General features: G+C 42.7%; 1 protein-coding gene across 3 annotated transcripts in view; it reads right to left on the minus strand.

Annotated features, from left to right (window-relative positions):
- eftud2 (elongation factor Tu GTP binding domain containing 2) overlaps window positions 1-26,009 on the minus strand; it is a 64,744-nt gene that overhangs the window by 32,620 nt on the left and 6,115 nt on the right. Inside the window, exons 1-3 of one of the 3 annotated variants that reach the window (XM_034189827.1) lie at window positions 10,988-11,120; window positions 4,232-4,347; window positions 3,973-4,129 (exon numbers count right to left, since the gene is read on the minus strand). In XM_034189827.1, coding sequence (XP_034045718.1) covers window positions 3,973-4,129; window positions 4,232-4,336 — 262 coding nt within the window. In that variant the 5' untranslated portion in view covers window positions 4,337-4,347; window positions 10,988-11,120. Of the gene's footprint in view, window positions 1-3,972; window positions 4,130-4,231; window positions 4,459-10,987; window positions 11,121-26,009 lie in introns of those variants that run through there. The other 2 variants (XM_034189828.1, XM_034189826.1) reach the window with 2 other exon arrangements.

The following is a 26,009-nucleotide window of genomic DNA, read 5'->3' on the forward strand; positions in this document are numbered from 1 at the left end:
TTGACGCGTCGCGGAGGATCAGCTGTTTTAACGTGCAGATACGGAGCAGCTCAGCTCAGCTCTAAATAAAGGAGGAAAAAAAGTATAAAAATGTCTTTGTAAAGCTCAGTGCAGGTGTGCTGATCACCGTGCTTTAAGAGGAGACGACGAGTCGAGCAGCTGCAAAAAACCGTGGATGAAAAGCTCACAGCTCACTTAAAGTGGGCAGTTCAGTCGAACCCCGACCTCCTGCCCACAGACCAAGTTTAATGCTGCTATCGACCCACAATGAAAAATAATAGTAACGCACAGTGACACGGAGAAGTAACTTTAATCTGATTACTGATTTGGAAAGATTAACGCGTTAGATTACTCGTTACTAAAAAAAGTGGTCAGATTAGAGTAACGCGTTACTAAGTAACGCGTTACCGGCATCACTGCACACCAACAGATATACAACTGTGCATGTTGATTGATTGATTGATTTTATTATTAAAATGTACATTGTATAACAATAACAAATATTGTATACAAGTAACATTCAAATAAAAGGAAAAAAGTGCAAGCACTTATTTCCACTGTGGTCCTTATAAAAAAACAAAAACAGATACAGTACATGATCAACATGGGTACAAGAAATGGTTTTTAACAATGTAAAGAGAACATATGAATTTATGACTAAGTGAAATAAAAAATAAAAAAGTACCTAAATAGTACACTATTTAAAAAAAATGAATAATATATAAAATAACTAGATTCCTCAGCATTGAGGTTATCAAATAAAAATAGTCTGACTAGGCATTTAAAGAGACCTGCTCCTTTGACTAGGTAGGTACATGACTAGGTAATTGATTCCATAACAAAACACTTGTATAGTTAAACGAATCTTTTCCATGAGACTTAACATTGGGTACTTGGTAGGACATGGTACTGAATCTTGTACCGATTGAGTGGAGATTACGTGCTCGCTCAAAAGGACGGGCCAAATATGATGGAGCATTTCCATAAAAGATGTTGTGCATTTGGTTTAATTTCAGTTGCCGAACACGCAACTCCACTGGTAACATACCAACTTGTTCGAATTCATGACGCCAATATGTTTTCTGGCCGGTGCATTTAAAAGATACCGAATCACCTTGTTCTGGGTACACTGCAACCAAGTTCTATACTTCTTGGTTAGTCCAGTGTACCAAGAGGTGCTGGCATAGTCAAAGTGACATTGAATGAGTGCCGATACTAGCATTTTCTCACATTCCTCCCTTGTCTATATAAGAATTTCAATTTGGCGTTTGACTTACTGATAACATTTTCAGCCATGCCAGCTCCAGATAGAGATTGATCAAGTTTGGCACCCAGGTATTTCACCTGTGTTTGACAATTCAATATATTGCCAGCACATTGCACCTGAATGGAATTACATTTGTGGAGTTTATTTTTAGACCCGAAAAGTACTGACTTCATTTTGCCTAAATGTAAAGATAGCTTGTTATCAATCAGCCATTCTCTGATTGATTCAAGCTCAGAGGAGAGTATTTTCTCTATACCCTTGACATCTTTGCCCGAAACAATAAGAGCAGTGTCGTCAGCATATACGAGTGTCTTGCAACTGACGGCAGACGGAATGTCATTAACATAAATGAGAAAAAGTAGAGGCCCAAGAATAGAGCCTTGTGGCACTCCACGTTATGGTAGCCGGATTAGAGATTGTACCACTAATCTCAACCGATTGTTTTCGCTCTCCAAGATAGGATCGGAACCAGTCTACGGCTGATACATGACATCCTAGAGCGTCGAGTTTCTGTAAGAGGATCCTATGGTGTACCGTATCAAAAGCTTTTTGAAGATCTAAGAGGACCATACCAATATAGTGTCCTCTATTCTGTTCCTACTTGATATAATCGGTCAGATTTATCAGGCAGGTATCGGTAGAATAAACGGATCTGAAACCCGATTGGTATTCACATAAGAGCTTATGGGCTCTAAGATAATCATCAAGTTGGTTATAGACGACTCTCAAATAATTTAGATACCGTGCTCAAAGTCGAAACCGGTCGATAGTTACCTGCCTCAAGTTTATTGTTCTTTTTGTGAATCGGCGTCACCCTAGCCGCTTTTAGATCATCTGGGATTTTACCAGTAGCCAAAGATAAATTTAGAATATGCGTTAAAGGAGAAATAATGAACTGGGCACCATCTTTAATAAATCTGGGTGACAGTTGGTCTAAACCGGTGGCCTTGCTCGAATTTAGATCAGACAATATCTTAGTAACCATGTCCTCCGAGACCAAAGAAAGTTTAAAACTATTTACCGGAGCAAACAAAGATTGATAATACTCTCTAATATGGCGTATGCCATATTTACCGACAGAAGGCGGAAGCTTGTCGACAAGTGTTGAGGCGATGGTAGTGAAGAATTCATTGAAGTGCTCGGATACCTATAATTTATCGAAACATGTCTCTCCATTTATATTTAGACCGATGTTGGAAGGTTTTATTTTTGATTGCGATAACGTTCCGAGACTTTAAAGTTTGCCACAATTTTTTAGGTTGTTTTTTATATTCGACGTTCCTTGCTATATAATTGGATTTGGCTTCTTTTTCCGATATTGCACCTGATTTTGAAGATAAATGTACTTTTCGTATAAATTGTGGTCATTTTTTTTTTTATTTAAAGAAAGTTCGATCCCTTTCATGTCTAAGATGCAGGATCTCTCCTGTCATCCAGGGATCTGTATGTTGCTTAACGCGAACATATTTGAGCGGCGCTATTTGGTCCATGATGGAGAGAAACTTATTTTTAAATACATACCATGCCCTATCCACCGATGTACAACCGTACACCTCCTGCCAGTCTACCTCAGACAGACAAGTTTCAAACAGTTGTTTACTATAATTTTTAAGAGACCTGATATGTATACCATTATGCTGATTAATTGGTGACTTTTTAAGCTTACGAGTACAATAAATGAGTGAATGATCACTAACAGTGAAATCTGATACACCAGTTTGAGATATTTTGGCAGGGTCAGATACAATAAACAAATCTAGAACAGTTGGAACTTTTGTTTGGTGCCGTTCCAATGAGATGATAAAGAAAATAATGAATTAATAAATAATGAGATTATAAAGATGACTGCCTAAAGAGAACATGTAAATTTCCACAGTCATTGATGATATGGGGCTGCATGTCAGGTAAAGGCACTGGGGAGATGGCTGTCATTACATCATCAATAAATGCACAAGTTTACATTGATATTTTGGACACTTTTCTTATCCCATCAATTGAAAGGATGTTTGGGGATGATGAAATCATTTTTCAAGATGATAATGCATCTTGCCATAGAGCAAAAACTGTGAAAACATTCCTTGCAAAAAGACTCATAGGGTCAGTGTCATGGCATAGGGTCAATATCAACGAGCAGATCTGATTTGATGCAGGTGTTAGTTTTGGGGATGAAAATTTACAGGGTGATTCCATAATTTATTCCTCAGAATTGAGTGAGCCCATATTTTTTTCCTCTGCTTGGTCTAAAAAAGTAACCGTTACTGACTGCCACAATCTTTTTTTCTTGATTTCTTATAGTGTTTCTTAAAGCCAGAAAGTTGCCATTTGAAATGACTTTAGTTTTGTGTCATGTCTGTGATCTACTTTTTTTTCTACAAAATTAAACAACTGAATGAACATCCTCTGAGGCCGGTGATTCCATAATTTTTGCCAGGGGTTGTAATACATTCCCTAGCTGTAAAGCTGTCACAGTTTATGCATGATTGCTCTAAACGTTGAAAAAAGTCTGTCTGCTTTGGTGGTCTATAGCACGCGCCGACAAGGATGGGCTTCGTCTTTGGGAGCTATACGTCAATTCATACTGTCTCTAGATCATCACTGATGTCATTCCGCAGGTTGAAAGCAATGTCACTCTTTACAGAAATACCGACACCTCCTGTCGTTTACTGTCGTCCAAAAATACAGATGGCTGTTTGCATGTCTCTAACCTGTAAGAGGCTGTGTGTCCTCCTCTTGGACAATAGTTTCTACTTCTGGTCCATAAACCTCCTCTGCCGTAGGATAGTACTTCTTGTCCTCGTGCAGGACCACCTCCATCCCTGGGACATCATCATCAGCAGGCTCATCGTCATCATCTTCATCACCCTGAACAAGGAGAGAGGAATAATCATCTGTGTATATTCCGCACATGTACTTCTTTAAAAAAATAGGTGCTGAAATAATTTAACTTTTTGAACTAGAAACTACCTCATCAACATCCCTGTCTTCTGCATCGAGATCATCCTCATCATCATCAGAGTCTATCTCTGGGCCGATATAATTTCCAAACTCATCATACAGATCAGCCTCCATCCTGTAGAGATCTGAGAGAAAGGACATTTAAGTAGTACTGGTTATACATCATTACTACACAGTTTTCACTGCATGCCACGATCTTTGGGTTCAAGGTTCACCTTTGTTTACATGCAATACTAGAGCACCGCATTCATAGAGCGCAAACCACCGCCAACATTAGTTTTGAATTTTACAAATTTTCATCTTGGAAAAAAATTTCAAGCCCAAAGTCCTGTTAGAAGTGGCTTTTCAGAAGCTAAAATATAATACAAAATATAGATCAAAAGGGCTTTTCAATGTTAAAATCAAATATCTACTAAATCCGTAATACAGATCAGATGCAGATCAAACTTAGTCTATTCACTGAGAGTGCCAGTTTGCACCTCATTGTCAAAAATGAGAGTGATTGAGACACTTTTGATTGACATATAATGCAAAATATACAACCCCTGGCAAAAATTATGGAATCACCGGCCTCGGAGGATGTTCATTCAGTTGTTTAATTTTGTAGAAAAAAAGCAGATCACAGACATGACACAAAACTAAAGGCATTTCAAATGACAACTTTCTGGCTTTAAGAAACACTATAAGAAATCAAGAAAAAAAGATTGTGGCAGTCAGTAACGATTACTTTTTTAGACCAAGCAGAGGAAAAAATATGGAATCACTCAATTCTGAGGAAACAATTATGGAATCACCCTGTAAATTTTCATCCCTCAAACTAACACCTGCATCAAATCAGATCTACTTGTTGACGCTGACCCTATGCCATGACATTGACCCTATGTGTCTTTTACAAGGAATGTTTTCGCAGTTTTTGCTCTATGGCAAGATGCATTATCATCTTGAAACATCCCCAAACATCCTTTCAATTGTCCAAAATATCAATGTAAACTTGTGCATTTATTGATGATGTAATGACAGCCATCTCCCCAGTGCCTTTACCTTACATGCAGCCCCATATCATCAATGACTGTGGAAATTTACATGTTCTCTTCAGGCAGTCATCATTATAAATCTCATTGGAAAGGCACCAAACAAAAGTTCCAGCATCATCACCTTGCCCAATGCAGATTCGAAATTCATCATTGAATATGACTTTCATCCAGTCATCCACAGTCCACGAATGCTTTTCCTTAGCCCATTGTAACCTTGTTTTTTTTCTGTTTAGGTGTTAATGATGGCATTCGTTTAGCTTTTCTGTATGTAAATCACATTTCCTTTAGGCGGTTTCTTACAGTTCGGTCACAGACGTTGACTCCAGTTTCCTCCCATTCGTTCCTCATTTGTTTTGTTGTGCATTTTTCGATTTTTGAGACATATTGTTTTAAGTTTTCTGTCTTGACGCTTTGATGTCTTCCTTGGTCTATCAGTATGTTTGCCTTTAACAACCTTCCCATGTTGTTTGTATTTGGTCCAGAGTTTAGACACAGCTGACTGTGAATAACCAACATCTTTTGCAACATTGCATGATGATTTACTCTCTTAAGAGTTTGATAATCCTCTCCTTTGTTTCAATTGACATCTCTCGTGTTGGAGCCATGATTCATGTCAGTCCACTTGGTGCAACAGCTCTCCAAGGTGTGTTCACTCCTTTTTAGATGCAGACTAACGAGCAGATCTGATATGATGCAGGTGTTAGTTTTGGGGATGAAAATTTACAGGGTGATTCCATAATTTTTTCCTCAGAATTGAGTGATTCCATATTTTTTTCCTCTGCTTGGTCTAAAAAAGTAACCGTTACTGACTGCCACAATCTTTTTTTCTTGATTTCTTATAGTGTTTCTTAAAGCCAGAAAGCTGCCATTTGAAATTACTTTAGTTTTGTGTCATGTCTGTGATCTGCTTTTTTTCTACAAAATTAAACAACTGAATGAACATCCTCAGAGGCTGGTGATTCCATAATTTTTGCCAGGGGTTGTACATCAAATGGGCTTTTCAATATTAAATTCAAATGTCCACAAAATCTCCAATCCGGATCGGCTCTGGATCAAACGTTGTCAGGTGATAGTGAGTGACAGTCTGCACCTCACTTTCAAATATGAGAGTGATTGAGTCACATCTGATTAAGATATAATGTAAAATATACATTAAATGGGGTTTTCAATGTTAAATTTAAATGGCCACAAAATCTATAATCTGGATCAGATCCAGATCAAACTTTGACAGTTGATAAAGGATACCATCCTACATAACGAATATGAAAGAAATTTGATATTTTTTGACAGAGGTATGATTTTTTTTTTTTTTTTTTTTGAAAATTTGTTCCAACTGTCACAGACCTTGAAAATTTAATCAGTTCTTGCCTATTGGGATATGAACCCTCTGTAAAAATGTCATAACAATATATGAAAAATTGTGGGTTACAGGCTGTTCACAAACAAACAAACAGAGGAGAAAACATAACCTTCGAATTGCAGTACATTCTATCTTGACTTACAGCAAATAATAAGTTCATGACAAACAGAAATGAGCTATCAAACCTTGCAGCAAACGCCAAGGAGACGCCCACGTTTCACATGGCTGTGGCAGAAACATTATTTTAGAGATGGAGGAATAGACTGGCTGTCTGCCTGGGTGGCTGCCATCCACACAGGCGGTTCCGTGGTGTTGTGGATGCGGTAAAGCACAGCACCAGTGCATGCTCCCAGACTTGACTGCAACAACTCTGGATTTTCAAATTTTGTAGGACCAGGAATCTTTTAGTCTCTCACTGACAAAGATAGTGCCCAATCAGAATGCTACATGTTGCAAAAACAAGCTACACAGCCTGTTTACAACAGTAAGTCCCTTTAGCTGCTCCCTTGTTTTCACTTGGGGTTGCCACAGCACATCCAAGACGGGTCTGCATGTTGATTTGGCGCAAGTTTTATGCCGGATGCCATTCCTGACAACTCCACATTACATGTAGAAACGTGGCAGGGGTGGGGTTTGAACCAGGAACCTTCTGCAATGAAACCAAACACACTAATCACTTCCCTACCCCTGCCACATGGCCTGTTTACAACAAACTCTGCAAACATTAAATGCCATATTTACTTCATTAAACATCCCAGGGGGCTGCAATTTTCGTGAAGGGGCGTTTATTGACAATCATGCATGCATGCTGTACACAGTACGGCCTTATGGTATGTACGGACATGCATACTGCATGTAAGAGAAGCAGCACAGACTCAAAATGAATGTTGTTTTCCTGCATGCAGTAGCTGCTACACAATTACATAAAATGGCTCTGCACAAACATTACTCCGCAGCATTCAAACTAAAAGTTGTGAAAGAAGTGGAAGAGAAGGGGGAAGAACCGTGCTGCTCTGATTTTCCTAGTCGAGAGGAAACGTGTCCAGGGTGGTGTAGGAACAAGGATAAGCTTACAACCCTGGCCAAAACAGCAAAACGGCTACCTGGTGGGGGGAGGAGAGTGCATTATGAGGACATTGAAGAGAAGCTGATGAGATGATTCCAGGAAAGGAGAACATCAGTAGGGCTGCAACAAACGATTATTTGGATCATCGATGAATCTTATGGGGTTTCGACACAATTAATCGATTAATCGGATTAGCGGGGAATTTTTTAAAAATGTGCCAGGGAAACAATTTTTCTCTGCTTCCATCACTTTATTTAACAACAGAACATTATTTGAAAACTTAAAATACTTGAAAATCAACAAATCGTCAAATGTCCCTTGGCTGTTGAAATATAAAATAATAAAGAATAAAACAGTTTATAATAAAGAACAAAAATAATTATTTCAAATGGCATTGCTTTATCAAAGTGCTGAGTTGCCATAAAACAACACTGAAACATATGTTATAAAATATATGGTGAAAAAAAGAGGTATTTTTGTTGCTGAAAATGAGCATAATTAGCATAACCAGTTAACCATAAAACCTAAATCAAAAACTGTAGCCTGACTCATATGTGCAACATTCTCTGTATAACTTGTAAACTACGTGGTCATTTCACAATGACACATGTGACTCATGTCTCTTTCTCTAAAATTGTATTGTAACATTATTAGTTATTATTACTATTATTATTATTGCTATTATTATTGTAAAGTAAGTAAGTCCCTTCGGCTGCTCCCTTGTTTGCACTTGGGGTCGCCACAGCAAATCCAAGGTGGATCTGCATGTTGAAATGGCACAAGTTTTACGCTGGATGCCCTTCCTGACGCAACTCCACATTACATGGAGAAATGTGGCAGGGGTGGGATTTGAACCCGGAACCTTCTGAACTGAAACCAAGCGCATTAACCACTTGGCCACCACCCCTGCTCTATTATTGCTATTATTATTAATATATAAATAAAAATAAATGTAAAAATATTACAATTTGTAATACATTTGACTCTTTTATGACAACAAACGCTGAGCCATTAATTATTATACAAAAAACAAATGCACAAACATGCTGAAATGCCAGCAGCTTAATGCTAACTTTAACACTGAAAACACCATAGACATGCTAATGCATTAGCATCGGCGTTAGTATAAAATACATCTATCAACTGTTTCAGAAGACCATAACAGGTCAGTTTAACATAAAAAAAAGGTAAATATTCCTCACAGACATATGCTCTTTAGAGTTTTAGTGGGAAAAAATTAAGATAAAGTGAAATAAAACAAATGAAAGCAACGAAGCAGCAGCTCGAAGCACTCCTTCATTGCTTCAAGATTCAAAGCAAAGCTCGGTTGATTATATGGGAGAAACGAAACATTTGCGGTAAAACAAAGTTATTTAGCAACTAATCAATGACTAAATTAGTTGACAACTATTTTAATAATCAATTTTAATCGATTAACTTGATTAGTTGTTTCAGCTCTAAACCTCAGGCATTCATGTGACAAGGAAAAATCTGAAATATGAGGAACTGCGGCTGCATAAGAAACATGGAAACAAGAAAAGACTTGATGAGATTTTGTGGCAATGAGGTAGGACTATTTCATTTTCATTTTACTCTGTTCTTTCAGGAATTCACAATTTCACTACATGCTACATGCAATGTGCTGAAAAAAGTTGGGGGGTGGAGGGGGGGCTTTAATGGGGTAAATACGGTGTGTGTAGTCACCAGTTTCCAGCTATGATCAACTTCAAAGTTTTTTTTTCTCCTCCTCACTGTAGACGAGAGGTACATGAATAAAGAAAACTATTTGGTCCATTTGATCAATTTGTACATCCACAAACACCACAGGTGTGGACTATTTTCAAATTCTGTTATGATCGACAAAGACATGAGGAAAGGCTCACAGCAGTGACATCACTGTGATCACTTATATCCTGTGTAGTGCAGCAGATAAGTGAATATTTACTGAGGGATCCTTCAAATGGTGACGCAAGCACCAAATTTGGCACACATACTCCTTAGACATTACTCTTTTAAAAATGCCGGGTACCCACGTGAACTTTCAATAGGCGGCCAAGAAGGGGTCAACTGAAGTATTACACAGGAGTCAAAATTTAAAAATGCTCCAATCATATTGAAAGGTATTCCATATTATTTGTCTGATCATAAAGATTCCAAAAAGGTATAGTGCATGTATCATGCTTAGTTATGTTACAGGGTAGCATATGTCACATGTCATAGAATCCAATGGATGCTGATATTGTTTAATCTTTACTTTGCAAACCAAGCACGCAACACAGTCAAAACTATTCCATTTATTATTCCTATTAGCTCAACCAGTAATTTGCACCACTTTTTTACCAAAATTGGAGCAACTTTAACTTTTGACCCCTGTACAAACTGAAATTGACCTTTCTCAGTGTTCTTGCTGTTTTTACCCCATAACTCCAGACCATTCATTCACAGATAGTCCAAATCTTTATGATCATACAAATAACATGGAATACCTTTCAATATGATTGGAGCATTTCTAAATTTTGACCCCTGTGTAATACTTCAACTGACCCCTTCTTAGCCGCCTATTGAAAGTTCACGTGGGTACCCGGCATTTTTAAAAGAGTAATGTCTAAGGAGTATGTGTGCCAAATTTGGTGCTTGCATCACCATTTGAAGCATTTTTTTCAATTATCCGCTGCACTAGTGGTTGTCCTACTGATCGCAGGCAACTCGAACAAAAGCAACAGTCACCTACTTTGAGATCAGACTGATTCCTGCATCTTAATATGAAAATTCGCCTCTTACAGTTTTATATCAATGCAAAGAGAATAGTTTATCTCTGTCAATCAGGCAAAAAATAATTAAGAAAATGTGATCAATTTCTTACATTAATAGCACAAATAACTGACAGAATCACAAAATCTCAGTCACATAAAAATTGATATGCTTTAGAATTTAATGACTTCTGTCAATTCCTAAAATGAAGAACTTATTTGGAAAAACACAGCGGGACTGAAAGGAGCAGTAGCTACAAGTTAAAAACAGCTTTCAAAAAGGGTGTTATAACACTTAGCTACACCCTACAGCTAATGCTGAATAGTATGTAGCCAAAAGGACTCATCAAACCCAGCCAAAGAATTTTTATTTATTCAGCGGGTGTTTGATTTATGTAGCTATGTGGAAGCTGCTGCGTTAGCCGAAGGTTAGCATGCTATCCGGCTAAATGAATGACTTTCGGAGGCAACGTTTTAGTTGCGTTGTTGTCCAGCAAACGCACTTCACGACAAACAACTCTATTTGACAAGAGAACACGTGCAACATACACTCACCTGTATTTAATTACAGCACCGCTGCCAAATGTTATGTTTAAAAGAATATAAATACAAATTCAACAGAGAAATGATACTTCAAACACCGCCATGCGCACACAACGTAACACATTCAGGTGTTTTCTTCTTCGTCTACTGATAGAATGCAATGAACAACCAACATCAAAATTCATTACTCCCTCTGCTGTTCGTGTGGAAAACACACACACTCACACACACCATTTTCAACCACTGACTCCGGGTGTTGGAGCCTATCACAGCAGTCATAGAGCACAAGGTGAGGTACACCCTGGACAGGATTATTTATCTATATTAATATGTATATGTCGCAGACATGAACGACCGAGTGATGCTCTTCAGAATCTCACCATGTCATTTAGGTCCTTCAGACTTTTTTTGAGCAAATGCTTCAGGGGAGCATTAGCATGGCTAAAACCTTTCAGGTAACCCTAACCCTAACCCCCCTCCCCAGACTCCCGCCTTTTTAAGCATTTTTCTTTTTTGCCTTTCAGGTTCTGGGGGGCTCCACCCCCCCATACCCCCGTAATTACAGCCCTTTTAACCCCCTGCCACTTTAAGCATTTTTTTTTATGTAAATGTAAATAAATATTCAAACTTTTCAGCTAGCTGACAGTAGGGTCATGCAATATGGCCAAATTACAAATCCAATTCAAATAAAGTTGGGACGTTGTGTGAAATGTAAATAAAAACAGAATACAATGATTTGCAAATCCTCTTCAAACTATATTCAATTGAATACACCACAAAGACAAGATATTTAATGTTCAAACTGATAGACTTTGTTGTTTTTGTGCAAATATTTGCTCATTTTGAAATGGATACCTGCAACACATTGTTGTGAAAGTGTAGTGACACGGACCCACAACAGGGGACGTAAATAAATGGGCAACGGATAAGCCAAAAAAATAACAATTTAATGTTGTGAATCGCACAACAGAATACAGACAAGTGCAGTTGAGAAGTACAGTCAATTATACGAAAAGGTGACGTGTGGGCAGGCTCGAGGATAGAAGACGTCTGTCCAGAGAAGAGCCGGATCCGACACGGCTTCCACCGCCAACGGATCTGAAGAACACCGGAGCCGCCAAGTCCTGAGTCCCCAGGTGGCCACCGTCTCCAGCTGTCAGACCTGGTACTGCTGGCAGGAAAAAGAAACAGTTAATGGTGGGTGTGTGAGTACACACCCAGTAATCTCTCAATACTCAGTTCCTCCGGGAGGGAGAACCTCCACCTCCAGAAACAGAAACACCCGTGCAGCTCCTGTCAGTCGCTTCTCTAGAAGGAGTGAGAGGCGAAGACGTCGCAAATCCACACTGTACGCCAATCCAGCAGAAGACTGTATCCACAGGACAAACGGCTGCACACAGAACAATATTCAGTCTCAGTAAGTCACAGCAGAGAAGGTTACCTGAGGGGTAGCTGATTTCTCGGCGGGGAGGTGGAGTTGCAGTCCTGCTTTTATGGTGATGTGGATGATGATAGTAGAATGAGTGACAGCTGGTGCTGTTGATGAGTGATAGCTGTCACTCTCTGTTGCTCCGACGCCCTCTCGTGCTTGAAGCCCGCACTTCAAGCAGGGCGCCCTCTGGTGGTGGGCCAGCAGTACCTCCTCTTCAGCGGCCCACACAACAGGACCCCCCCCTCAACGGGCGCCTCCTGGCGCCCGACCAGGCTTGTCAGGGTGTCGGGTGTAGAAATCGGCCAGGAGGGCCGGGTCCAGGATGAAGCTCCGCTTCACCTAGGAGCAATCCTCAGGTCCATACCCCTCCCAGTCCACCAGGTACTGGAATCCCCGACCCTTCTGACGGACGTCCAGGAGCCGACGCACGGTCCATCCCAGCTCCCCGTCGATGATCCGGGCAGGAGGCAGCGCAGGTCCGGGGGTGCAGAGCGGTTAAGTGTGGTAGGGCTTGAGACGTGACACATGGAAAACAGGATGAATCCGCAGTGAAGCTGAAGCTGCCAGCCGGACTGAGGACTTTCAGGATGGGAAATGGTCCGATAAACCTGTCCTTGAGTTTTTGGGATTCCACCTGAAGAGGGATGTCCTTGGTTGATAGCCAAACCTCCTGCCCAGGCTGGTATGCAGGGGCCGGGGAACGCCGGCGGTCTGCATGGGCCTTGGCCCTCGTCCGGGCTTTGAGCAGGGCAGAACGGGCGGTACGCCACACCCAACGGCACCTTCTGAGGTGGGCCTGGACCGAGGGCACCCCGACCTCTCCCTCCACGAGCGGGAACAATGGGGGCTGGTACCCCAAACACACCTCAAACAGGGAGAGGCCAGTGGCAGACGAAACTTGGCTATTGTGAGCGTACTCGATCCAGGCCAGATGGTGACTCCAGGCTGTCGGGTGCGCGGAGGTCACGCAGCGGAGGGCCTGCTCCAAGTCCTGGTTCGCCCACTCTGCCTGTCCATTCGTCTGGGGATGGTACCCGGAGGAGAGACTCACGGTGGCCCCCAGTTCCCTGCAGAAACTCCTCCAGACTTGAGAGGAGAACTGAGGACCACGATCTGAGATGATGTCTGATGGAATCCAATGCAGACGCACAACGTGGTGGACCAGGAGGTCTGCAGTCTCCTGGGCCGTCGGGAGCTTCGGGAGGGCCATGAAGTGGGCCGCCTTGGAGAACCGGTCCACTATCGTGAAAATGGTGGTCATGCCCTGGGACGGCGGGAGGCCCGTGACGAAGTCCAGGCCGATGTGGGACCAGGGGCGATGAGGCACGGGTAAAGGCTGGAGGAGGCCTTGGGTCCTGTGATGGTCAGCCTTGCCTCTGGCACAGGTGGTACAGGCCTGGACGTAATCCCAGATGTCGGCTTCCATAGACGCCCACCAGAAGTGCTGCCGGACCACTGCCATGGTTCTTCGCACCCCTGGGTGGCAGGAGAGCTTGGAACCGTGACAGAAGTCCAAGACAGCAGTTCTGGCCTCTGGTGGGACGTACAGTTTATCCTTCGGGCCGGGCCCCGGGTCCAGGTTCCGTGCCAGGGCCTCCCAGACGGTCTTCTCCACGTTCCAGGTGAGGGCGGCCACAACAGTGGACTCGGGGATTATGGTTTCCATAGGATCCGACAGCTTAGTCTTGACTTCCTCCTCGTGCACCCGGGACAGGGCGTCGGATTGTTGATTCTTAGTCCTGGGGCGGTATGTGATCCTGAAATCAAAACGCCCGAAGAACAGTGACCAGCGGGCTTGCCTGGGGTTCAGACGCTTGGCGGTCCGAATGTACTCCAGGTTCCGATGGTCCGTGAAAACCGTAAACGGTACCGATGCTCCCTCCAACAAGTGTCTCCACTCCTCAAGAGCCTCTTTCACCACCAGAAGTTCCCGATTGCCGACGTCATAGTTCCTTTCAGCCAGGGTCAACCTGCGGGAAAAATAGGTACATGGATGGAGAACCTTGTCGGACTCCCCACTCTGGGATAGCACGGCTCCTATCCCTGAGTCAGAGGCATCCACTTCAACTATGAACTGGCAATTTGGATCGGGCTGCACCAGGACTGGTGCAGACGAGAACCGGCGTTTCAACTCCCTAAACGCGGCTTTGCACCGATCCAACCAGGTGAAGGGGACTTTAGTGGAGGTCAGAGCTGTCAGGGGGCTAACTACCTGACTGTAGCCCTTAATGAACCTCCGGTAGAAATTTGCAAAGCAGAGAAACTGTTGCAGTTTCCTACGGTTTGTTGGTTGGGGCCAATCCCTCACCGCCGCAACCTTGGCCGGATCAGGGGCGACGGAGTTAGAGGAGATTATGAACCCCAGGAAGGACAAAGAAGAGCGGTGGAACTTGCACTTCTCGCTCTTCACGAACAGCCGGTTCTCCAACAACCGCTGCAGGACCTGACGTACATGCTTGACATGGGTCTCAGGATTTATAACGTAAGCCACCCGGCTAGCATCTGACGCGTACATGACGGGACGCTGTGAAAAGACGAGCGAACACTGCATTAAGAAGTCTGCGCACATCTCGACACAACCTCCGTATGGCTCCGGAGGGCTTATGTATGATTCAGGGGATGGAGGGGGGGTTCGTTGAACGACCACTGGAATGTCTGTATCTGGCATTCGGTCAGCAGGAGGAGGTGCTGCAGCAGCGCCCTGTGTGCGCGCTTCCACCTGGGCGGTGAGAGCCTCCATCCTTCGATTGAGAATAATGTTCTGCTTGGTTACCAAGTCCAACCGAGCAGTGAAAGTGGTTAAGATGTGCTGCAGCTCACCTAACATGCTTCCTGCTGGCGCCTGTGTACCTCGCTCTTCCATTGGCTGTTCAAGCGATGGTTGACGCCCCTCGGGATCCATGATGCTGGCCGAGAAATCCTGTTGTGAAAGTGTAGTGACACGGACCCACAACAGGGGACGTAAATGAACGGGCAATGGATAAGCCAAAAAATAACAGTTTAATGTTGTGAATCGCACAACAGAATACAGACAAGTGCAGTTGAGAAGTACAGTCAATTATACGAAAAGGTGACGTGTGGGCAGGCTCGAGGATAGAAGACGTCTGTCCAGAGAAGAGCTGGATCCCACACGGCTTCCATCGCCAACGGATCTGAAGAACACCGGAGCCGCCAAGTCCTGATTCCCCAGGTGGCCACCGTCTCCAGCTGTCAGACCTGGTACTACTGGCAGGAAAAAGAAACAGTTAATGGTGGGTGTGTGAGTACACACCCAGTAATCTCTCAATACTCAATTCCTCTGGGAGGGAGAACCTCCACCTCCAGAAACAGAAACACCTGTGCAGCTCCTGTCAGTCGCTTCTCTAGAAGGAGTGAGAGGCGAAGACGTTGCAAACCCACACTGTACGCCAATCCAGCTGAAGACTGTATCCACAGGACAAACGGCTGCACACAGAACAATATTCAGTCTCAGTAAGTCACAGCAGAGAAGGTTACCTGAGTGGTAGCTGATTTCTCGGCGGGGAGGTGGAGTTGCAGTCCTGCTTTTATGGTGATGTGGATGATGATAGTAGAATGAGTGACAGCTGGTGCTGTTGATGAGTGACAGCTGTCACTCTCTGTTGCTCCGACACCCTCTCGTGCTTGAAGCCCGCACTTCAAGCAGGGTGCCCTCTGGTGGTGGGCCAGCAGTACCTCCTCTTCAGCGGCCCACACAACACACATTTCAAAAAAGCTGGGACGAGGCAACAAAAGACTGGGAAAGTTGATGAATGCTCAATGAACACCTGTTTCGAACATTCCACAGGTGAACAGGTTAATTGGAAACAGGTGAGTGTCATGATTGGGTATAAAAGGAGTATCCCCAAAAGACTCAGCCGTTCACAAGCAAAGATGGTGCGAAGATCACCACTTTGTGAACAACTGCGTGAGAAAATAGTCCAACAGTTTAAGAACAATGTTTCTCAACATTCAATTGCAAGGAATTTAGGGATTCCATCATCTACAGTCCATAATATAATCAGGAGAATCTGGAGAACTTTCTACACGTAAGCAGCAAGGCCGAAAACTAACACTGCATGCCCGTGACTTTTGATCCTTCAGGCGGCACTGCATTAAAAACCAACATCATTGTGTAAAGGATCTTATCGCGTGGGCTCAGGAACACTTCAGAAAACCATTGTCAGTTAACACAGTTCGTTGCTACATCTACAAGTGCAAGTTAAAACTCTACCATGCAAAGTGACAGCCATACATCCACAACATCTAGAAACGCCGCTGCCTTCTCTGGGCCCGAGCTCATTTGAAATGGACAAACGCAAAGTGGAAAAGTGTGCTGTGGTCTGATGAGTCCACATTTCAAATTGTTTTTGGAAATCATGGATGTCGTGTCCTCCGGACAAAAGAGGGAAAAGACCATCCTGATTGTTACCAGCACAAAGTTCAAAAGCCAGCATCTGTGATGGTATGGGGGTGTGTTAAGTTCTCCATGGCATGGAGAACTTAACACATCTGTGATGGCACCATCAATGCTGAAATTTACATCCAGGTTTTGGAGCAACACATGCTGCCATCCAAGCAACGTCTTTTTCAGGGATGTCTCTGCTTATTTCAGCAAGACAATGCCAAGCCACATTCTGCACATGTTACAACAGCGTGGCTTCGTAGTAAAAGAGTGTGGGTACTAGACTGGCCTGCCTGCAGTCCAGACCTGTTGCCCATTGAAAATGTGTGGCGCATTATGAAGTGCAAAATATGACAACGGAGAACCCGGACTGTTGAACAACTGAAGTCGTACATCAAGCAAGAATGGGAAAGAATTCCACCTACAAAGCTTCAACAATTAGTGTCCTCAGTTCCAAAACACTTATTGAGTGTTGTTAGAAGGAAAGGTGATGTAACACAGTGGTAAACATACCACTGTCCCAGCTTTTTTGAAACGTGTTGCAGGCATCCATTTCAAAATGAGCAAATATTTGTACAAAAACAATAAAGTTTATCAGTTTGAACATTAAATATCTTGTCTTTGTGGTGTATTCAATCGAATATAGGTTGACGAGGATTTGCAAATCATTGTATTCTGTTTTTATTTACATTTTACACAACGTCCCAACTTCATTGGAATTGGGGTTGTATAATTATTATTATGGCCAAAATATTGTCATATTAATATGATATATGATATGACTATGATTTCACACAAAGTGCAGCAACAGTGAAAATTAAAGATTCTTAAACAAATCAAATCAACTTTATTTATATAGCGCCAAATCACAACAAACAGCTGCCCCAAGGCGCTTTATATTGTAAGGCAAGGCCATACAATAATTACGTAAAAACCCCAACGGTCAAAACGACCCCCTGTGAGCAAGCACTTGGCGACAGTGGGAAGGAAAAACTCCCTTTTAACAGGAAGAAACCTCCAGCAGAACCAGGCTCAGGGAGGGGCAGTCTTCTGCTGGGACTGGTTGGGGCTGAGGGAGAGAACCAGGAAAAAGACATGCTGTGGAGGGGAGCAGAGATCAATCACTAATGATTAAATGCAGAGTGGTGCATACAGAGCAAAAAGAGAAAGAAACACTCAGTGCATCATGGGAACCCCCAGCAGTCTAAGTCTATAGCAGCATAACTAAGGGATGGTTCAGGGTCACCCGATCCAGCCCTAACTATAAGCTTTAGCAAAAAGGAAAGTTTTAAGCCTAATCTTAAAAGTAGAGAGGGTGTCTGTCTCCCTGATCTGAATTGGGAGCTGGTTCCAGAGGAGAGGAGCCTGAAAGCTGAAGGCTCTGCCTCCCATTCTACTCTTACAAACCCTAGGAACTACAAGTAAGCCTGCAGTCTGAGAGCGAAGCGCTCTATTGGGGTGATATGGTACTATGAGGTCCCTAAGATAAGATGGGACCTGATTATTCAAAACCTTATAAGTAAGAAGAAGAATTTTAAATTCTATTCTAGAATTAACAGGAAGCCAATGCAGAGAGGCCAATATGGGTGAGATATGCTCTCTCCTTCTAGTCCCTGTCAGTACTCTAGCTGTAGCATTTTGAATTAACTGAAGGCTTTTCAGGGAACTTTTAGGACAACCTGATAATAATGAATTACAATAGTCCAGCCTAGAGGAAATAAATGCATTAATTAGTTTTTCAGCATCACTCTGAGACAAGACTTTTCTAATTTTAGAGATATTGCGCAAATGCAAAAAAGCAGTCCTACATATTTGTTTAATATGCACATTGAATGACATATCCTGATCAAAAATGACTCCAAGATTTCTCACAGTATTACTAGAGGTCAGGGTAATGCCATCCAGAGTAAGGATCTGGTTAGACACCATGTTTCTAAGATTTGTGGGGCCAAGTACAATAACTTCAGTTTTATCTGAGTTTAAAAGCAGGAAATTAGAGGTCATCCATGTCTTTATGTCTGTAAGACAATCCTGCAGTTTAGCTAATTGGTGTGTGTCCTCTGGCTTCATGGATAGATAAAGCTGGGTATCATCTGCGTAACAATGAAAATTTAAGCAATGCTGTCTAATAATACTGCCTAAGGGAAGCATGTATAAAGTGAATAAAATTGGTCCTAGCACAGAACCTTGTGGAACTCCATAATTAACCTTAGTCTGTGAAGAAGATTCCCCATTTACATGAACAAATTGTAATCTATTAGATAAATATGATTCAAACCACCGCAGCGCAGTGCCTTTAATACCTATGGCATGCTCTAATCTCTGTAATAAAATTTTATGGTCAACAGTATCAAAAGCAGCACTGAGGTCTAACAGAACAAGCACAGAGATGAGTCCACTGTCTGAGGCCATAAGAAGATCATTTGTAACCTTCACTAATGCTGTTTCTGTACTATGATGGATTCTAAAACCTGACTGAAACTCTTCAAATAGACCATTCCTCTGCAGATGATCAGTTAGCTGTTTTACAACTACCCTTTCAAGAATTTTTGAGAGAAAAGGAAGGTTGGAGATTGGCCTATAATTAGCTAAGATAGCTGGGTCAAGTGATGGCTTTTTAAGTAATGGTTTAATTACTGCCACCTTAAAAGCCTGTGGTACATAGCCAACTAATAAAGATAGATTGATCATATTTAAGATCGAAGCATTAATTAATGGTAGGGCTTCCTTGAGCAGCCTGGTAGGAATGGGGTCTAATAGACATGTTGATGGTTTGGATGAAGTACCTAATGAAAATAACTCAACCAGAACAATCGGAGAGAAAGAGTCTAACCAAATACCGGCATCACTGAAAGCAGCCAAAGATAACGATACGTCTTTGGGATGGTTATGAGTAATTTTTTCTCTAATAGTTAGAATTTTATTAGCAAAGAAAGTCATGAAGTCATTACTAGTTAAAGTTAAAGGAATACTCGGCTCAATAGAGCTCTGACTCTTTGTCAGCCTGGCTACAGTGCTGAAAAGAAACCTGGGGTTGTTCTTATTTTCTTCAATTAGTGATGAGTAGTAAGATGTCCTAGCTTTATGGAGGGCTTTTTTATAGAGCAACAGACTCTTTTTCCAGGCTAAGTGAAGATCTTCTAAATTAGTGAGACGCCATTTCCTCTCCAACTTACGGGTTATCTGCTTTAAGCTGCGAGTCTGTGAGTTATACCACGGAGTCAGGCACTTCTGATTTAAAGCTCTCTTTTTCAGAGGAGCTACAGCATCCAAAGTTGTCTTCAATGAGGATGTAAAACTATTGACGAGATACTCTATCTCACTCACAGAGTTTAGGTAGCTACTCTGCACTGTGTTGGTATATGGCATTAGAGAACATAAAGAAGGAATCATATCCTTAAACCTAGTTACAGTGCTTTCTGAAAGACTTCTACTGTAATGAAACTTATTCCCCACTGCTGGGTAGTCCATCAGAGTAAATGTAAATGTTATTAAGAAATGATTTTCAGGGAATACTGTTAAGTCTTCAATTTCCATAACATAAGTCAGAACAAGATCTAAGATATGATTAAAGTGGTGGGTGGACTCATTTACATTTTGAACAAAGTCAATTGAGTCTAATAATAGATTAAATGCAGTGTTGAGGCTGTCATTCTCAGCATCTGTGTGGATGTTAAAATCGCCCACTATAATTATCTTATCTGAGCTAAGCACTAAGTCAGACAAAAGGTCCGAAAATTCACAGAGAAACTCACAGTAACGACCAGGTGGACGATAGATAATAACAAATAAAACTGGTTTTTGGGACTTCCAATTTGGATGGACAAGACTAAGAGTCAAGCTTTCAAATGAATTAAAGCTCTGTCTGGGTTTTGGATTAATTAATAAACTGGAATGGAAGATTGCTGCTAATCCTCCGCTTCGGCCCGTGCTACAAGCGTTCTGGCAGTTAGTGTGACTCGGGCGTGTTGACTCATTTAAACTAATATATTCATCCTGCTGTAACCAGGTTTCTGTAAGGCAGAATAAATCAATATGTTGATCAATTATTATATCATTTACTAACAGGGACTTAGAAGAGAGAGACCTAATGTTTAATAGACCACATTTAACTGTTTTAGTCTGTGGTGCAGTTGAAGGTGCTATATTATTTTTTCTTTTTGAATTTTTATGCTTAAATAGATTTTTGCTGGTTATTGGTGGTCTGGGAACAGGCACCGTCTCTACGGGGATGGGGTAATGAGGGGATGGCAGGGGGAGAGAAGCTGCAGAGAGGTGTGTAAGACTACAACTCTGCTTCCTGGTCCCAACCCTGGATAGTCACGGTTTGGAGGATTTAAGAAAATTAGCCAGATTTCTAAAAATGAGCGCTGCTCCATCCAAAGTGGGATGGATGCCGTCTCTCCTAACAAGACCAGGTTTTCCCCAGAAGCTTTGCCAATTATCTATGAAGCCCACCTCATTTTTTGGACACCACTCAGACAGCCAGCAATTCAGGGAGAACATGCGGCTAAACATGTCACTCCCGGTCCGATTGGGGAGAGGCCCAGAGAAAACTACAGAGTCTGACATTGTTTTTGCAAAGTTACACACTGATTCAATGTTAATTTTAGTGACCTCCGATTGGCGTAACTGGGTGTCATTACTGCCGAAGTGAATTACAATCTTACCAAATTTACACTTAGCCTTAGCCAGCAGTTTCAAATTTCCTTCAATGTCGCCTGCTCTGGCCCCCGGAAGACAATTGACTATGGTTGCTGGTGTCGCTAACTTCACATTTCTCAAAACAGAGTCGCCAATAACCAGAGTTTGATCCTCGGCGGGTGTGTCGCCGAGTGGGGAAAAACGGTTAGAGATGTGAACGGGTTGGCGGTGTACACGGGGCTTCTGTTTAGGACTACGCTTCCTCCTCACAGTCACCCAGTCGGCCTGCTTTCCCGGCTGCTCGGGATCTGCTGGAAGGGAACTAATGGCGGCTAAGCTACCTTGGTCCGCACCGACTACAGGGGCCTGGCTAGCTGTAGAATTTTCCACGGTGCGGAGCCGAGTCTCCAATTCGCCCAGCCTGGCCTCCAAAGCTACGAATAAGCTACACTTATTACAAGTACCATTACTGCTAAATCAGGCCGAGGAATAACTAAACATTTCACACCCAGAGCAGAAAAGTGCGGGAGAGACAGGAGAAGCCGCCATGCTAAATCGGCTAAGAGCTAGTAGCTGCGCTAAGCTAGTGGATTCCTAAAAACACACAAAGTGAATAATGTGTAAATAATTTAGAGGTGATTCAGCAGAGAGAGTGCTTTAGTTAAGGCACGTGAAGATTACACTGTGAAACAAATCGTTATCTAGATCAATCTAACTGCGCAGATTAAACAGCTAACAGATACAGCAAAACACCACTGTGCTCTGGAACAGGAAGTGATACAATACCGCAGTGACAGCCAACCACCAGTAGAGGCAAGCAAGAGATAAATGATAAGTACAATGAAACACTCTGAAACAATACAGTAATAATACCACACTCATTTTGCACTCATCATAAGGTTAGGATAAGGTGTCCTCCAAAAGTATTGGAACATATTGCACATTTTAATTTGTTCGTGACATTCCAAATACAAGAAACACACACACACACACACACACACAAAATATAAAGAATAAAAATTTCTAAAATTATATGTCTTGGACTTTATTTACATCAATTTCTTTCACCAAAACATCAAATCTCGGCTTGCATCACAGATGTACTTTCTGGCAAATTGTAGTTGAACTACAATTCTTTTTAAGAAAATCTCTGTTTTGGAGTCAGTGAGTCCAACATTTTTCTTCTTCTACTAAAGTGGATTATAACTTTTTGTGCTCAACTATTGTACTGCCATATCAAGATGCTGATTAGATACCATGATTAGTGCACAGGTGTGCCTTAGACTGTCCGAAATAAAAGGCCACTCTGAAAGGTGCAGTTTTGTTTTATTGCGGGGGATACCAGTCAGTATCTGGTGTGACCACCATTTGCCTCATGCAGGTGCAACACATCTCCTTTGCATAGAGTTGATCAGGTTGTCAATTGTGGCCTGTGGAATGTTGGTCCACTCCTCTTCAATGGCTGTGCGAAGTTGCTGGATATTGGCAGGAACTGGTACACGCTGTCGTATACACCGGTCCAGAGCATCCCAAACATGCTCAGTGGGTGACATGTCTGGTGAGTATGCCGGCCATGCAAGAACTGGGACATTTTCAGCTTCCAAGAATTGTATACAGATCCTTGCAACATGGGGCTGTGCATTATCCTGCTGCAACATGAGGTGATGTTCTTGGATTGGCACAACAATGGGCCTCAGGATCTTGTCACGCTATCTCTGTGCATTCAAAATGCCATCAATAAAATGCACCTGTGTTCTTCGTCCATAACAGACGCCAGCCCATACTATAACCCCACTGCCACCATGGGCCACTCGATCCACAACATTGACATCAGAAAACCGCTCACCCACACGACGCCACACATGCTGTCTGCCATCTGCCCTGAACAGTGTGAACCGGGATTCATCCGTGAAGAGAACACCTCTCCAACGTGCCAAACGCCAGCGAATGTGAGCATTTGCCCACTCAAGTCAGTTACGACGACGAACTGCAGTCAGGTCGAGACCCCGATGAGGACGACGAGCATGCAGATGAGCTTCCCTGAGACGGTTTCTGACAGTTTGTGCAGAAATTCTTTGGTTATGCAAACCGATTGTTTTAGCAGCTGTCTGAGTGGCTGGTCTCAGACGATCTCAGAGGTGGACATGCTGGATGTGGAGGTCCTGAGCTGGTGTGGTTACACGTGGTCTGCAGTTATGAGGCTGGTTGGATGTACTGCCAAATTCTCTGAAACGCCTTTGGAGACGGCTTATGGTAGAGAAATGAACATTCAATACACGAGCAACAGCTGTGGTTGACATTCCTGCTGTCAGCATGCCAATTGCACGCTCCCTCAAATCTTGCGACATCTGTGGCATTGTGCTGTGTGATAAAACTGCACCTTTCAGAGTGGCCTTTTATTGTGGACAGTCTAAGGCACACCTGTGCACTAATCATGGTGTCTAATCAGCATCTTGATATGGCACACCTGTGAGGTGGGATGGATTATCTCAGCAAAGGAGAAGTGCTCACTATCACAGATTTAGACTGGTTTGTGAACAATATTTGAGGGAAATGGTGATATTGTGTATGTGGAAAAAGTTTTAGATCTTTGAGTTCATCTCATACAAAATGGGAGCAAAACCAAAAGTGTTGCGTTCATATTTTTGTTGAGTATATGTCTGATTTCAAAATGCAGCTCTTTTCAACCAGACGTGTGGTGCCGTGACATGTCAATCATCTGTGTCCAATCAGATTTCAGAGGAGTCCAGTGCAACCCTGGCCTCCGCTCTAACTCCACTCATGCCAGGAAGTGTTCAACATTTTTTTAAATTAATAACAACAAATAAAGTTTACAGGCTTACAACACTTTCACATTAATCTGAGCAGCCATTTGTAAACCAACATTAAGGTAAAAGACAGTGTTCAACATTTGACATTTCCTGTTTCACTGTGGACTCAAAATTTAGCACTTCCTGTTTCAGTGTGAACTTGCCATTGTATTCCCGTGGGATTCCATGTGATCTCATCTGTCGATCCAGGAAGTGTTTGACATTTCCTGTTTCACTGTGGACTCAAAATTTGGCTCTTCCTGTTTGGGACTCCCTGTATCATGAGCGAGTGAATTAATTAATTTGATTAATTATTTCATTCATTCATTTATTAAGGCAATTTATTAATGGGCTTTTATGGAAATGTGCATGTATGGTTCTAAGGGTGCCCCCCTCCTTACACCCTATGACTGCTCCCGTGACCATTAATTGGAGTAAGCAGTTGAAGATGAGTGAGTTCTTTGGATGGATGGATGGATGGATGGATGGATGGATGGATGGATGGATGGATGGATGGATGGATGGATGGATGGATGGATGGATGGATGGATGGATAGCTTTATTGTCATTGTCATTACAACAATGACATTTCCACACTCACATTCCACAGACAAACAGCAATTAATCCACAATTATTACTTGTTTACCGTAATAATGGCACACATCAGAATTAAGACAACACATATGTTGTGTGTTGGGGGGTTTGGCTGGACATTTGGGTGCTGTTTTCTTTTCTTTGCTCTCCAGGTGGTATGCAAACTGTTTTTTTCTGTGGAGAAGGTGCTGGCGCAAGAGTCCTTCACCCTCATCAGAACTATTGGCTGCACCTGTGGAGGATGTTCACGTGCAGGCCTAACAACTTGCAGCACCTGTGGATGATGCTCACGTGCAGACTTAAAGACTTTCAGCTGAAGCAGATAATGAGATGGCGTTCTGCATTTAAGCCATGAGTGATTTGAGCAGAATTGCCGGGAACTCGACCTTGTGACGTTCGGTTGTGAGACGCTGAGGACTGCGCCAGGGTTTGACACATTGTGCCTGTGAAGGAGGACGGGTGAGGGACACATGCTGTCAGCACAAATCGGAGGTGATTATCGTGTGTGAGAATGAAATGAATGAGAAGAAACAAATTTATTCCAAATTTATTCCCCCTCATGTGCAATAATTCGTGTATAACATAAATATTCAGCTGTCTTGGCTCTCCAGCGCCCAAATGGATCAAAGCCCGACACTTCTGGACTAGATTCACCGCCGAACACCCCCCAGGTGGATACGACAAACTGACTCTGTGAAGGACGGAAAAGGTGAGGTAAGTCAAAATATCCTTCAGAGGCACACACTATCAGCAACACATTCAGGTCTGAATTTAAGCCTTATGTAAATGAGCAGCTTCTCACAACAGGTGGAGGATCATCAATCCGTACGCCAGTCCATCTTCCAATTGAGGCGATGTGAGTGTGTGGTAGCCGCTGCAACTGGAGTCACGCCGCTGCCAGCTTGGGGGGAACGGGGACCTGCCGCAGCTAAAAACTGCACAGCCCCCACAGGGGAAGGAATGACGTTGGCAGGTGCCGGAAAGGGGAAGTGTTGATGGGGAGGGAGGGGGTGGGGGAAAGGAATTGAACATGCTTCAGTCCTGTGAAAAACAGTTTATTGTCTTTGTGAGATGAGATAAGAAACAGCCAATGTTCCGCAGGTCGAAACAAATACCTCTGGAGGAGACAGCGGAGCAATTTGACCTTCAGG

Source organism: Thalassophryne amazonica, chromosome 16 (genome assembly GCF_902500255.1).
Source record: "Thalassophryne amazonica chromosome 16, fThaAma1.1, whole genome shotgun sequence".
Taxonomy (NCBI): domain Eukaryota; kingdom Metazoa; phylum Chordata; class Actinopteri; order Batrachoidiformes; family Batrachoididae; genus Thalassophryne; species Thalassophryne amazonica.